General features: G+C 35.4%; 1 protein-coding gene across 1 annotated transcript in view; it reads right to left on the bottom strand.

Annotated features, from left to right (window-relative positions):
* Positions 1–15,664, bottom strand: part of lace (serine palmitoyltransferase long chain base subunit) — a 75,169-nt gene that overhangs the window by 25,569 nt on the left and 33,936 nt on the right. Inside the window, exons 4-7 of the mRNA XM_089092480.1 lie at positions 11,455–11,600; positions 6,067–6,285; positions 4,293–4,456; positions 1,594–1,755 (exon numbers count right to left, since the gene is read on the bottom strand). Coding sequence (XP_088948606.1) covers positions 1,594–1,755; positions 4,293–4,456; positions 6,067–6,285; positions 11,455–11,600 — 691 coding nt within the window. The remainder of the gene's footprint in view (positions 1–1,593; positions 1,756–4,292; positions 4,457–6,066; positions 6,286–11,454; positions 11,601–15,664) is intronic.

Genomic DNA, 15,664 nt, shown 5'->3' with positions numbered 1-15,664 from the left:
CAGCTGGAAGACTGTTGGAACTAGGAAGTACAGGAAAAGATATATATATATATATATATATATATATATATATATATATATATATATATATATATATATATATATATATATATATATATATATATATCTTAACTGACAATCAAGCACGCCTAAAGGCTCTTCAGAGTGTAAAGAGCTGGCAAAATAGACAATTGGAATGCAAAGAGGCCATGAATAGCACGACATCCAAAGGAAACCAAATTACCCTGATGTGGGACCGAGGGCACTCTGAAATAAAGGGTAATGGGATAGCAGATGAAGCAGCTAAACTGGGACATCACTGAGATATTACGGTCCAGAACCTTTCATCCCAATTTCTCAGGGTTGCTGGAAGGCCGCAGTGAGGGGTGATGTGAAGGCGGCACTTTTAAAGATGAAAAAAACACGACAAATATTCAATCAGTAAATATAACGAACCGGGAAAAGGCGATAAAATTGTTTCAAAGAACCTAAAAAAAATTTCCAAACACGTTATAGACCATTTTTTTTTCTCTCTTAACTCTTTTCTCATTCAGGGTTCTCTTGCGAATTGCTTTCATATACTGACAAGGGTGAATTCCGAATTGTGCGTTAAAGTTTTCTACAGTACTAAAACATTTCTTTTAATAAGAGCAATTGAGATCGTTTTTCTTCATTTTCATTGTAATAGTGTGAAAAGGCTAAAATGTTTTTATAACAAAAGCCGAGTATACTGGCAGTTCTCTACCACCTCTGAAATCAGAATAATAGTTCTAAAATAACATTTATAATATAGACGAATTTACTCTGTATGACAAAATTAGATACGTTTGGTTTAATTAAATTTGGGGTTTCTAAATCCAAATTAAGTGTTCTAAATTTATTTTTTTGAGGCAAGATTTTTGAATAAGAGAAGCCAGAGGTCCGCTACTTAGCAGAAGTTATTTCTTTTGACAGTTCACTCCCCTTGTATGTTTACCTCCTCGAGAGCTCAACCAGACAGGCATTATCCTCCGTCTAATGGCACAGAGGCTTATGATGGGACCGGCTTAAAAGAAAGACGTCATGTCTGCCATGCAATGAGAAGGAAAACAGACAACGTCATTAATTTCACGTGATTATTTTCACGACAAAATGACTCTAGAACAAGCAAGATTGCCATCATGTGATTTATACATCAGTTTTGCTTGGATTTACATATACTTCTGCTTAAAATAATCTGGTTTTTATGCTTTAGAGCAAAAATTATTTGGATAACCACAACTAAGCCTTTTCATATTTTTTTTTATACATATAACGTAACTTAGAATACGGACACATAATACAAGTATTATTTACCGGAATTTAATGTAAGTTTGTTTTCATATTCTAACTGGTTCCTTCACTTATTTACGTTTGTTTCAGTTTTGAGAAATAATACGGAAGGGTCCTGCCTAGTATCCAAACAATATTGAAGAAGGAAGATGCAACAGTTTCAACGCAACGTCAATCAAATAGCAAGACACTAAAGTCAGGTTTGTCAATTTGAATTGCTTAGCTGCCGTTTCAAATTTTAATGAATTAGTTATTTTTCCTTACTAGACACACAAAATATACCTTATTTCCAGCTATATAACCTCCAGCAGAGCCAAAACTCTTTGTAAATGTCCCCATGAGTATATCAACATCTTTAGGATTGCAGCCAAAATGATCAACAAGACCTTTGCCCCGAGAACCAATGGCTCCGATACTATGAGCTTCATCCAGATACAAATAGGCCTGCAAAAGAAGAGCGGATATAAGATTTTTATTTGAGTGGCTAACATCATAAAAAGCTAACAGAGAAGAATGGTCCTTGAAAATGAAGTGTACTAATTACCTGAGAAATGTCGGGAAATGTTTAAGAGTATGTTGCATGGACTTGGTTAAATTGACTTATGGCAGTAAAGAAAAGAAACAAGATTAAGATTATTGGATCCTTCAATCTTGAAAAAGGACATTTTCGAAGAATCAAATTCTATATTAGAGCAAAACTGTTAAAATTGAAATAAGAACCAAAGGATTGAGGAAGAAGTAGAAGTAGGAGTTTGGCAGTGGTAGATGGATTGGCAAGTAGTAGCCCCAAATAGTAGCAGTTGTCCTAAGTAGTAGTAGTTAAAACTAGATGTTAGTAGTATAGTTGACATATCAGACTGATTTTGAACAAAACGGATATCTTAAATTTTGATCGGATGCTTTTGGGGAGGGGGAGATAAAAAGGGCGGCGGAGGGGGACTGGATGTCCTCCGGTCCCTTTTGACTCTTAAAAAGTGCACTAGAACTCAATGTCCAGACAAATGAGCCCCTTCAGAAGTTTCTACGAATACCCAGTCTATACGAAGTGGCTCTGGGAGAAAAATAATAATAATAAAAAAAAAAATACATTGAAGGCTTATGGTTCTTTACTAGGCTAGAGCGTTACCCCTGAAAAAAGCGAGACAGGTAATTTTCCACTTAAATTACAAACGTATAAGAAACATGATTCGCCTTGATGATCCTTTTGGTTAAAAAAGGAAGTAGATAATTAATCCTGCTATATCGGATGACTGATCCGTTGAAAAGTGGAAAATAGTTTTTAACACCTTGTGTAAACATTTGATTATACTAGCTCACGAATATTGTCTAAGCGCAGTGTAATGGTTTCCTTCATTATCGACGTAAATAAAGAATTTGACGGGTTTTTTTATCAGCACAAACAAATCTATGAAAATTTGCAGCGTGAATAATCATATCATTAAAGTCGGATTTTTTCTCCATGAGATTATGTAAATAAAAGATAAGATAGTGATATAAATTACTGGTGTCTCATGATTCTTTCATGAAAGTAATAAAGTATTTAAGAAAAATACGCTTTATAACTGGAGTCAACAATACAATGTATCTGAAAAATTAAGTCCGTTCTTTGGCTTCTCGAAAATTCTCAAACTTAATTTCTTTTAGACTAAAAATTACTATAGAACGATTTCACCATAAGCCTACTAAAAATGTCATTGTAGTTTTTGAAAATTGCCTATTTTCATCCGCAAGGACATAGAAATCAGTTTGGGATCTTTTTTTTATTTTACCCTGGGAGAACTGGTTCCGATTTTGGCAATCTGAACACGGTAAAGATACCGAAGGTCCTAAATACTAGAGGTAATACCTCTTTATCCAATTCCTAAGCACACACCAGGCTTTACAATATATAGAGGGCGTACCCTAGAACAAATTGAATGTGTACTCATCTACACCGTAAGTAGCTCCCTCTGCTTCAAACTTATCTCTCACAAGACCAATGGTGCGTCGTTCTAGTGGATCGCTGAAATACTCTTTCACGAATTGTCTTTAAATATCCTCTCTTTTCTTACTAATAGAGGAGTTCAATGGAATTTCTTCCTTTAAACCTTAAATTTTAAGCCAAATTCTATCATTAAAAGAATCATTTCAATATACAGAAGGGTGATTAAAATTGATTTTCAAACGATGTCACATTTCCTTTCAACATTTTGTATTATCCTCACTTCCATTATTTTACAGAAATTATCCCTGGCGCAGCAAATTTAGGAATAATAAGAATAAAAACAAGCAAAAAATATATTAAAAGGAAAAATTTTAAAGCAAAATCAATGTCTCAGTATGTAAGCGCAAATGTCCTCTAGTTTTTCCTTTCACTTTTTAAATAGAAAATGAGGAATAAAATGAAATCACCCAAACTAATGAAGCCACTCTAAAATACAAACGAATACACAACCTATTTTGACACATTCACAACATAGTACATCACCGTAATGAAACTGCAAATCTGACCCTACACCTAGCCCTAGCTCACTTATTAAGTAGAAACAAGGCCTAGAACATATACGAGTGATTGAAATGTTTTTCAAAAAGCAAAGTGTAGATACTGACAGAGATAACGAAGAAACCATTCTAAAAATATTTCTGAAATAAAAACTCTTTTGGGTGTCACACATAATTTCCTCGAGTTAAGATGATTTCAACGGTCAAAACTAAGCTAATCGTAATTTGAGGTAATCTATAGTAACTTTTGAGTCACTACTCTCAAAAGCAAATAGACTTATAATGGCGGGAATGATGAAGAGAGAAATCCGAATTTCAAAGCTTCCCACTCTTTTTACAAGATAAATTTCTAGAATTAGATAGAATTCCCCCTATAAAGCCTGATTTAATCAATGTATTAATTTAGAAAAAAGCATATTTTGAGGCAGTATTTGTTGTAACAATACAAAGCATAAATATACTTTTGTCTTTGAGTGGCTTAATACTTTTTAATTATCTACCTTGTATCTCTTTTTAAGTGCAATGATTTCAGGTAGCTTGGCTATTGTTCCTTCCATACTGTAAATCCCTTCAACGACAATCAGAATCTTTCTCCAGGGTCTTCTCGTTCTTGGCTGACCATACACCACTGCATCTTTCAACTTTTCTTCTAAATGTTTCATGTCTGGAAAGGACAATACGTTTTCTTTATATTTACGATTATTTCCATATTTGAAAAAAGACAGAGACCTACAGCCTTGAGCTCAATTTTATATCTTTCTAATTGAATCTATATCTTTCTAATTGAATACCAATATTTGAACCCTTGAAATTAAAATCAGTGCAGTTTCATACCAGAGCTGTTTATAGTTAGAAAACCTTTATTAGTTGGTAATCTATTTTATCATTTGACCCCTTTTTATGGTTTTGACTACCTTTTGTATGTGTGCGTACTGTTTTGTTTATGGATTTTTGTACCCCCCCCCCCCCCAAAATTTTCATAAGATTGATCATTTGTAAAGTAAAATGTTTAGTAACGAGTAAGTTTTCGTTTAAGCAACGCTGTTTTTGAGTAGTTTTTTGTTGTTGTTGCTTTTTTCTCGTAATTTTGTGTTATTTCTTCGAAGTTTTTTTGTTTGTTTTTGTTTTACTCTATTTGTTCATTTAAGAAGAAGCACATATCCACCATTTATTGCTAGTGAAAGTCATTTTTCAAATAAAATTTCTATCTCATCTTCAACGCTGTGCAAACTGAACAAAATTTAGAAGTTTCAGTTAATGAAAAACCTCATTAACCTTCCCATGAGAATCATTAATTCTGTGCATTATGTTGCATTACTATAGTAAACAATTCGGCACAATTTACCTTTCCCGATATTTCTGGGCAAACTTCCGTTAATATCGTAACGAAAATACTTGAACAACGTAAATGAGACAACAAGATTCTCTGGGATTGTATTTCAGCTCGCCAAGAAACTTTCAATCACCTGGCTCAGCTCAATTAACTCCGATTTTCTATTAGAAAGTTTATCAGAAAACAGCTTAGTTAAAAAAAATCAACATGCATTTCTCACCATAGTTACATCATGTCATACTCAATTTTTATTTGCTATCAAAATATTAACTAGAACTCGGGTTCTAAGGCCCATTGAAGCGCTATAATATTTGCGACACATGAACCGCAGTTGTGGAACAGTACCCACGACAACGAGGAACAAACGTGTATTCATCGTTTTAATTCCCTATAGAATCAAACAACTCCACATTTAAGTTGAATGTCTACGAAACAAAAATAAAGCGGATACATTGAAGACTCCTTTGATGGGTCTCTGTATTCACAAAGTTTCTGTTTTGATTACCAGTACTACAGCTGTTTACAGCTTACTATAATTTCTAGCCCTGTGGAATGGCTAAATGCATTGAAAAAATATAATAAATACTAGATACAACAAAGATGCAAATTTCAGAAAAAGACCCGAAAGGTCGGAATTAGGGATGAGATGGGAAACCATTCATAGAGTGAACGGTACAGCCAAACCGCGTTTAATAAAGTGTACTTAAGGTAATGCTGCAACCTTTGAATTATTAATGTTTATTATTCAGCAAAATAGTAAAGAATAGATTATTTTTAATTCTTGCTCTTTTTTTTAGCATCTGAAATTTTTTTTTTTTTTTAGCATCCGAAAGCGTCAGAAAATCATTGATCTTTTTTTTTACATAACCGTGCTTTTATTTAAAAGATAGAACAACGGACCAAGTAGATACATTCCTAAAAGGATATGAAAAACGACCCACCATTGTGCTTAAATACTCGGATGGTGGCTCCACTAAGTCTCAATCCCAAAATAAGTGAAGCGTGGTTGTTCTCATCAGACAAGACCAAGTCCCCTTTTTGGACTAAACAGGGTAGATTCAGGGAATTAGTAGCAAAACCCATGCCAAAAACAATTGCATCTTCGGTACCAAGAAATCGAGCAACCAACGATTCCAATTCGAGCTGAATTCGTGTATTGCCTGTAAAATGAAGAATCAATATGTACCATAGGTACACATAGGGACATATTTCAGACCATTAGCACGAACATAAAATCCAGAAATCCTTGTTCAGGTTGAGGTACAGGAGACCGGAATTACGATAATGTACATTTTTAAGCCACAATCTCACCCAGGAGGATTTTTCTATGAACATCCTGTTTTGGGAAATATAATTCACCCACGTAATTCCTACATTAATTCCTGTGCGCGTACCCGAAGCAATTGCATGGAGTTTCTAATCTTCCAAAGTATCCTAAAAATTGTATGGAGGCACTATTTTCCAAATCATTTTGTACGAAAACTTCTAATGAAAGGCGAAAGATAATAATTATAAACGTCCGGTCAAGAAGTTCGAGGTAACAAACTGTAAGTAAGGAGCGACTCGGGCTGATTGTAACTGAAATTCTGAAAAAGGAGTTTTTGTTAACAATTAATACATCAAAATAATTGGCTTTTATGCTAATTCCAAGTAAATAAAACTCATTAGGTTTAAATTTACCCATTAAAATCTACCAACCTGATAAAATTTGAAATTAATATCTAACTCCTTTTGATTCCCAGGAATGTTTTTGGCCTAAGTTACTTTTGGTGTTGGGGGGGGGGGTAAGGACCTTCCATTGCAGCAAATTTTTCTATGTAGCATATGAGATTATGTTCACATGCCTACCGGCACAGAGGCGAAACAGTGAGAGCGGAGCAGCCCCACTAGGAAATTTCTTGGGGGAAGGAGGTAGGCAAGTGCTACCAGGAGCTTTAGTTTCCGTGAGTTTAAATGGTAATTGTTCTCATTTCCTATTTATATATAATACTTAAGGTCTTCTTTTTCAATAAAGGCGTCGCCCCCCTATAGGCGTCTATGGGGAACATCCCTATAAAATAGAGTTGTTCGAATAATTTGCCTATAAAACTATGGAAATGATGACCTCATAAATGATTTGGACATTCTGAACCCCCCCCCCTCTCCCTCCAAATAAAAATTCAAGGGGTGCATTTTTTCCAGGGATGAATATCATTCTCAAAGCATTGTTTTGCGAATATCAAACTTGAATCCAAAAAATGAGACTTAGAGGAGGGAGCAGTAGCATTCCTTAACATTTAAGAGAGCCTTGATTCAAACAGCTCGTAATAACAAACTGTAAGTAAAGAGCTACCCTTGTCAATAGAAACCGGAACTCTAAAAAGTTTCAATTACAACATAGGCGGAAACAAGATATATCATATATATGTACTCATATTTATGAGATGATACTTTAATATGGATAATTATACTATATTTCAAAAGGAGAATACACTAAATTAGCTCTCTCGAAACATTGCTGTACAAAAGTTAATTATGATTTTTAGAGTCGGGTTTCAGGGGTGGTGGCCCTTCCCACCTTTTGTATGACCCTGGGTATAATATGAAATAGAAAAACGAACAGAAATTAAATTAAAAAAAAAAAAAAAATCTCAAATGAAAGCAAAGAGCAGCATTAAAACTTAAAACGAACAGAAATTAGTCGGTATATGATATGGGCTGCCCCTCCTCATCCCCCCCGCTCTTTACGCTAAAGTTTGACTCTTTGTCCCAATTCTTCAAGAACGGCTACTTAAACACAAGGGCCGTTGATATGGAATAAGAAGTATTTTGAAACCACTGTAAGACGTTGGTGTAAAGAGCGGGTGTTCAGGAAGGGGACCCCGCATCAAATATGGAACTTCTGTCCGTTTTAAGTTTTGATTTCACTCTTTACTTTCATTTGAGAAAGCTTATAATTTTTAAAATTCAATTACTATACAATGCAAGCTCTTTCCTTTTCGGAAACTGGATTAGTTAATAACAATAGCGTACAGGAACTTACTAGTCACGGTTTAGGTCGAAGAGTATGTGCAGGAATATGCGTAATGCCTATGGCTCAGCGTTGGAATCCAATATATCTTAAAAAACCACTTTGTCAATGGTATCATAGAAGGCCCAAAAACCCCTCCCCCCTTTGTGCAGCTGCCTGTTTTAAATTCTCTCGTTTTCCTTTTCTTGCGAAGGGTCTAAAAGCCCTTCGCAAGAAAAAACAGTCAGAGAAAAAACAACTAATAGATGGAACTTCATTTCCCCGGAGTTCAGATAAGGAAATTAATTTCTCAAATATTTCGCCCTTTGAGATAGCAATTGGTCTTCGATGGAAACGGAAGAATATAACACAAAAATGAAGAAAAAAAAGACAACGTAGACTTGAAAAGAGTCAAATTTAGAGAAAAAGTCATCTAAATAAAAGTCAAATGAGAACAAAAACATCAAAATACACAATTCAAATACACGACTAAAGGGCATCTCTAAAATTTTGAACGTAATGAAAAGTTCTGGTTGAAATCTGACAGAAGTAATTCAATTGTATATTTGCATTTTTGTTTATATTACTCTGTTTTTATTCTAAAATAAAGGCTTTTGTTTAGTTTTTTACCGCTGTCAGGTTTTCTTTCCTATTTCCTTCTTTTCAATTTTGCATTGTTGGGTTTATTTTCTGATTCTTTATTTTATTCTGCACTAATCTTCCTCGTTTGGGCTAAGGAAACCTTTTTGCTTATATTCGCGATATTCTTTTCTTCCCTAAGCTTCACTGACAGAAGTAAGTCAGTTCCTTATCATTCTTTTTTCAAGAATATTAGTTAAATTTGATTGAGAACCATGTTGGGCTTTTCTTCTTATTAATGACATAAGAGCTGCAATTTTTAACACGTTTAATTATTGCTCTAAAGTCTAAAATATTCCAAATATGTGCCAAAGAACAGGTTTAAAAGCAGACACGGAAGGATTGCATTGTTGCATAACCAAAGTGCTTTAGTTTCTGATTCTTGTTAAACGACTAGTCAAATATTACGACACAGAAATGCCATGCAAAATACTAGTGGACTTTTTTTATGTGAAGGGTGAGGAATGTGTTTCCAAATTCCACACAAACTTGCAACTTGTTCTGTCTTTTGTAATTCATGACTTTAAAAAAAAAGGAAAAAATCATAGAATGCAGACCATGAGCACCTACATAACCTTTTCAACGAGTGGAAAGCCCCCTAAATTCTTCCGAGGAGGGGAGGGACAAATGGTTCAAAATTTAGTGTTGCTCCAAAACTGATATATTCTTGGAAAATTTTACACATTGTGTACATTTTTGGTCTTCCAACGACGGCCAAACGTTCAATTGATCCCTCATCTCCCTTAGTTAGTGGAGCGCATGGACAAGAGAATCTCTTAGAAATGTGGAGGATTAGAGTTCAAGCCACTCTGGGGTAATGAAGAAAATCTTATATCCAATTCTTTTTCAATCATAGCAAGCGAAGCGAGCGGACCGAGTCGGTGTCAAGCTATATTTGCGAGGGTGAAGGCCTGAGTAAGTGAAGAAATACGACAAAAAGACAGCGAAGCTGGTATTTTCCTAGTTAAATAGTCGGCAATATTTAGATGTATGTATATATTTACATATCGCAATTTTAGCAGGAAGTAATGGGACCCATACCAATTTGCGCAGAATAAATATATAAAAAAATCAAACAGACATATTAATTGAAAATACTTGAATTCATGGATATCAGAAGTCCCTTAATATTCCAGAATCAATTGTTCATTCATAGAATTATTTATAACGTCACCTAATTTAGAATTTCTTAAACTTCAACAACTGCCCATGGTATGGGCAAGACGTTGGAAAACCTTTTTCGGCTCGTAAACAGAGGAGGGGGGAGTGGCTTCTTCAGGTCTATATCCCCCTAGGAATCTCAAGATTCTTACAACTTTTCCGTGATGTTTATGCATTGGCCTATTTTTGGCATGACTTCCATTTGTCCGCCAAATAAGCATGCTCATTGTGCGTTCCTGAACCTTTGGCTGTCTCAAAACAACCTCACAGCAAGGCGGGTGCATTGACACATGTTGCAAGGGAGATTATTGTTGACTGGGATAGGCCTGATTGTTTCAAGGATTTGTGTTTCAAATCTACAGCCCCAAATATTAGGAAGAAGAGAGAATTTCCAAGCTGAAATGGAAACCGAAATTGGTCAAGAATTACTAAATTCAGCATGTCGTTACATAGCAAAGATCATGTTTGAAAAAAAGACTTAGTATTTGTGAAGTAACTTTGTCAGGGAGGGGGACAAGATCGCGTTTGAAAAAGCTCTTATTTGTGATGTATCTTTGTCCCCCCCCCCGCCCAGGCCAGGCATCCATGAGGACTGTCAATTATTTGGCTAATTTCTTCTACAAAATTTGCTGTTGTACCCCTCCCCCCTCAATTTTGAAACTGATTTCGAAACTCCTAGAATAACGAATAATATATTTTGGTTTAGTTATTGACCTCTTTGGGTTGTAACATCTTTCGAATGATTCTAAAACTGATATTTTGTATTACGAATAAAAAATAAGAAAAATAACAATAGAAAAAAACTTATTACCCGTGGAGCTTTCGAGTCTTGTAGGTAGAGTAGTAGGTAGGTAGAGAAAGATTGAAGAAAGAAGCTTTAAATAACATCAGGCCTTTTTAGTAAACGGGTCATTCAGGCTTTAATACTAAATATTGGGAGCAAGACTCGTAGAAATCTAGAACATGTTTTCTTTCATTTCAAATTTAGCCAAAGCCTAGATTATGCACGTTGTGATTTTATTTTGACCAACTCACTAAATGCTGAGAATTAAAAATTGATTCGAAGTTCATAACCCGCAGATCATAAATAAATTGATAGTGCTCCTTCGAAAATATTTGTCCTGTTCAAGAGCTTCAAATCCCTGAGGCATGTGGAAAACCCTACCTTGAAGCCCGCTATCCGTACTCTCAACACCTGAAATGTATACCAACAAATTAGCCCCCCTTTTTTTGGTTTACCAAATCAACGTGCTAATATCTTACATGTTTTGACAGAAAACAATTTTAAAGAAAATCTGAGGACTTTGATCTTACTTCTCAGGTCGGTTTTTGAAAACATCTTTTTTCATTCTACTCTGATGAGATCGTCATCAAAGTTCTCTTTGGCAGTGAGCTGCAAGATCTTAGTACCTTGATGAAGCAAAAAATGATAATCTGAGCAGAAAGAAATAAGACATTAGATGTAAGATCTTAGCACTTTGATAACTCAAAACACGGGCTTAGTAATTCAGATCAAAGGAGCACATAATATAGTTCTTACCCACTTCGTGTCTAGGACTGCAAACCGAGGAGCCTATGGATTTGGTCGTCTCAATAGCAGCTTCAGCGCAAGGACCAGAGGCCTCTGCAAAGCCAAGGTAATTGTAAGAACCGAAATTCATGCATCTTGTACGAGTCCCAGTAAATCTAAAAGATGAAAATAGCTTTGAGAGAAAATGTCTATTTTTCAAGCCTAAAACAAAAAAAGATAGCCTACCTCGCAGTACTTTTGAAAAAAAGAGAATGCGAGAATTTCTCTAGTGGAGCTCAATCCACTCGCTGCATTTGCTGACGCATATTACTTCATTAAAGGCAGGGAAGATCAGCATTGATTAGAACAAAAAAGGTTTCTATGCCCCTAGCTTAAAGGCTACCGTGATAATAGACCCCGGCGCCGCGCCGGCGGATCGACCGAAACCCGCCCCCGGGAGGCCCGGTCGAATCCCACCGCCCTGTCGCAAAGCCCCTCGCGCGCCGCAGGCCCACTACCGCCCGCCGAGGCGGCGGCGTTCGGTCGCCTTTAAATTATTTTTGCGGCAATTCTTTATGGCGTCAACCGCAAAGTCGGATCTTTTCCTTCTCGTGTGGTTTAGTATTTCTATTTTCCTGATTAGAAATCAAGCAGGGCTTGCACTTTCCCCAAATTTTCGAGTATTTCCCTGAAAATCTATGCGTCACCCCAAAAAAAAATTTGGTTCCCCGAATCACCGAAAATCACGCAATCACGGTGCCACACCTAGTGATTTATCACCAGTGACTTTCCCTGCCAAATATTACTTTGTATACCATAATTCTTCACTGCTCTCTTGTTCATTAATTTTCGTCTCTTTTGTTATTTTGCATAAAAACCAGACAGATGCAATATGCTATTGCAAATATTGCAAAATAAACAGTTCTTCATATGTTGACAAAATAAAGCATCGTCTTTATGAAATGAGTTTAAATCATTTCGAATGCAGTTTCCCAATCGCTATTTCTTACATCATTCGTAGTCAAGAATTTTATTTTCAAGTTGAATAGAATTATAGAACGCATTCACTACTATACAGCTTCAGCCTTTTGTTGGATTTTTAAATTGACTGCCGACAGATTGTTTCTACAGCTGAATTTTAAGTTTGCAGATTTTTTTTTTTTTTTTTTGCTGTTTTTAGATAAGATTTTCTTTATGTTTAATACTCAATTATTGAACACCTGATAGAAAATACAATCTTCTTTCGGGAACATTTTTACCCCCCCCCCCCAAAAAAAAAACAACCTTTGGTTGAAACAAAATTTAGCTATAGACTAAGCTATGTACAAGGTTGGGGAATTAAAGATTGAACCGGAAGTTACCCCAAAAATATTATTCATAAATAAATTGTAAATTATTGCCTATAGGGGAGGGGGATAGGGAGCTATCAATTTTAAATGATAATACCTCATTTTTTTTATTGAAAGCAGGGATGCCAAAAAGATAATTATTTTTTTCATTTAAAGTGGAGACAGAAGAAAATGATATCAAATTCCCTGGGAAACCATTGAAATATTTTGAGAGACCCAGGGCCCACCATTAGGACTTGTTCATTGTCTTGGGTATTGTGCGATTTCTCATAGGCTACTGGCCTTATTTGGCTTTTGTTTGTGCTCCCTTTCAATTCGATTCTTTGGATCTTATTGAATGCCACGGCGAATCTATCACTCAGTTTTCCAATAATTTGAGGTATATCTGAATAATTTCGACATTTTTGTTGTTGTCTTTACTCATACCCATGCCTTTACTCTGTACCCGTTTACTCATACCCTCAATTTTTTTTTCATGGAACACTAAGCTGTTTAACGTTATTTTGTGTGTTTGTTTGAACTATATAGTGACCTAGTTAATCATTAAGTAATTTATTTTTTTTAAATGAAAGCTGAGACGGTATCCTATCAAGGTGGTATCCAGAGGGGAGGGGATAGGAAGGTATTATATTTAAATGATAATAGCTCGAAATTTTATTTATTGAAAGCAGGGATCCCAAAAAGTTGATTTTTTTTAATTTAAAGCAGAGACGGCATCCTATCAAGGTGGTATCCAGAGGGGGGGGGGGGGTATTGAGCTATCATATTTAAATGATAATATCTCGATTTTTTTTTAAAGCAGGGGTGCCAATAAGTTAATTATTTTTTTTTATTTAAAGCAGAGACCGTATCCCATCAAGATGGTATCCAGAAGGGGGGTATAGGGAGTTATTATATTTAAGTAATAGTACCTTGATTTTTTTTATTGAAAGCAGGGATGCCGAAAAGTTGAAAAGTTGACAAAATTAACAAGATTTTCGTGAGTTACACTTGATACAGCACTTGCATGGTTTTATCGTACAAAGCGAAAAGGACAAATGCGTCCAATCCGGTTTTTTTTCCTATTGTTGAAACAGGTTTACTTTGAAAACATTCATTCATATTTACCTGGCAAATTCACACTAAAACAAATTGGTGTGATGAAAGCGATATCGACATCCCCACCTAAAATTGGGCTCGAGTAACAATGGTGCCCTTGGTCCAGTGCCCAAGTTGCATTAAAAAGCCAGATCATACTAGAAGCTTTCAATTTGGGAGGTTCAAGGAGGAGTCTTTGACAGTTTTATGACCTCAGGGTACTAGATGTTGCAACGTTTTTACGTATCTACAATGGTTTTAAAAAATCATTCACTCCACAAATGATTACCAAAAATATGCACAAATATAACAACACTTTTTTCAAAGCTGTGAAGAAAAGCAAAAAAGGCTAAATACCCCTAACTACGCTTGAAAGCTATTTTAAAAAGAAACTCTTTGGAGATTTCCATGGATATGACCGTAGCAGAAGCTTTGAGCCTGGGTGGGGATCAAAGAGGAGTCTAAGTATTTTGACCACAGGTGACTTATTGTTGCGAGTTTCTTAAATTTGGTAATTCTTGTGAGCATTTGGAAATCAAAGCTTAAACTCAATAACTGATACTAAGTGTCCTAACATTTTGCTTGGATTAAAAGTGACGAACTAGGATGAAAATTTCTACATCTTCCTGGAGCTACTTCAGTCTGCATATTATTTCATTTAATTACACTTAAAACGGATGAGCTTTTCATTTTTTACATAAGAAAATAGTTGGTCTTAATTTTTCTTCATAGCCAATAAACTATTAAGTGTTTTTTGTGTCATTGTAATTGAAGTGTTCTCATGTGAAGTGTTCATCCTGTATTTTTTCAATTTGATAAATTTACTCCTTTTAGATACAGTTTATAATTTGACTGATATTAGGTATTTATTAGTGTAGAATTTGGAATGAATCCCCAAAAGAAAAAATGAATAATATCCAAAAGAGCAGCCAAAAGCGATATCAAAACAGCAGTTCAGCCTTAGCCTACATGACATATATTCTATAAAGAAGCCAAAAAAAACTTTAAAATGCGTTTTTTTAAATTGTTATTAAAAACCAGTTTTTAATACAAGAAGGCTTCTTAGGAATCCAAAAGAGCAAAAAAAAAAAAAAACAATCAATATCAAAGTCGCCCATTTCAACTGTTTTAAATGTGAGAAAACATATTAAGGCAAAGGTTACTAGGAAAACATTATTCTTTTATATCCAAATTTATATCCAAAGTTTTTACCAACATAACGGAGGAATATTGTGACACGGTGTTTGAAGTTTTATATGCAGTAATGCTCAATGAAAAAAAATACTAATTTTGATACTTATATATATTAAGAATACATAGCTAATAGATACTTTAACTACTCGTATTATGCAAGGGTTCTGAAACGCCACAGCCATTTCGTTGCTACCAGATTTCTACTTCTCTTGATGAATAACGAAGAAGACCAGTTTCCAGCCAGCGACTTGTGAATTTTTGAACTCATGAATAGGCTCGAATCTGTTGTAAATTGAAGCTGTGATTTGAGAAAGACTGATGAAAACATTAATGTTTGTGGTCAACATTGATCGCACCGGCGGCGCTCCGTCGACATCTTACCGACGGCGTGCCGCCAGCGTCTTACCGGCGGAGCGGCGCGGCGTGCTGTTTTTCGCCCTGCCACCGCCGGTCTTCCCTCATCGGCGCGGCGCCGGGGTCTACGTGATAAATTATATGCACTGTCAAAGCAGCCACCATAATAATTTGGAAAAAAATTCGACTTTTCTGACTTTCACGGTCAGAAAACCTGACAAAAAACTGTCTTGATAAGATACTTTCTTCCAAAGAAAAAACAAATT

This window comes from Artemia sp. Qi Xiang Cuo, chromosome 7 (genome assembly GCF_049724085.1).
Source record: "Artemia sp. Qi Xiang Cuo chromosome 7, ASM4972408v1, whole genome shotgun sequence".
NCBI lineage: Eukaryota > Metazoa > Arthropoda > Branchiopoda > Anostraca > Artemiidae > Artemia > Artemia sp. Qi Xiang Cuo.
Note: the sequence above shows the minus strand (reverse complement) of the source record. Positions and strands in the feature narration are given on the sequence as shown.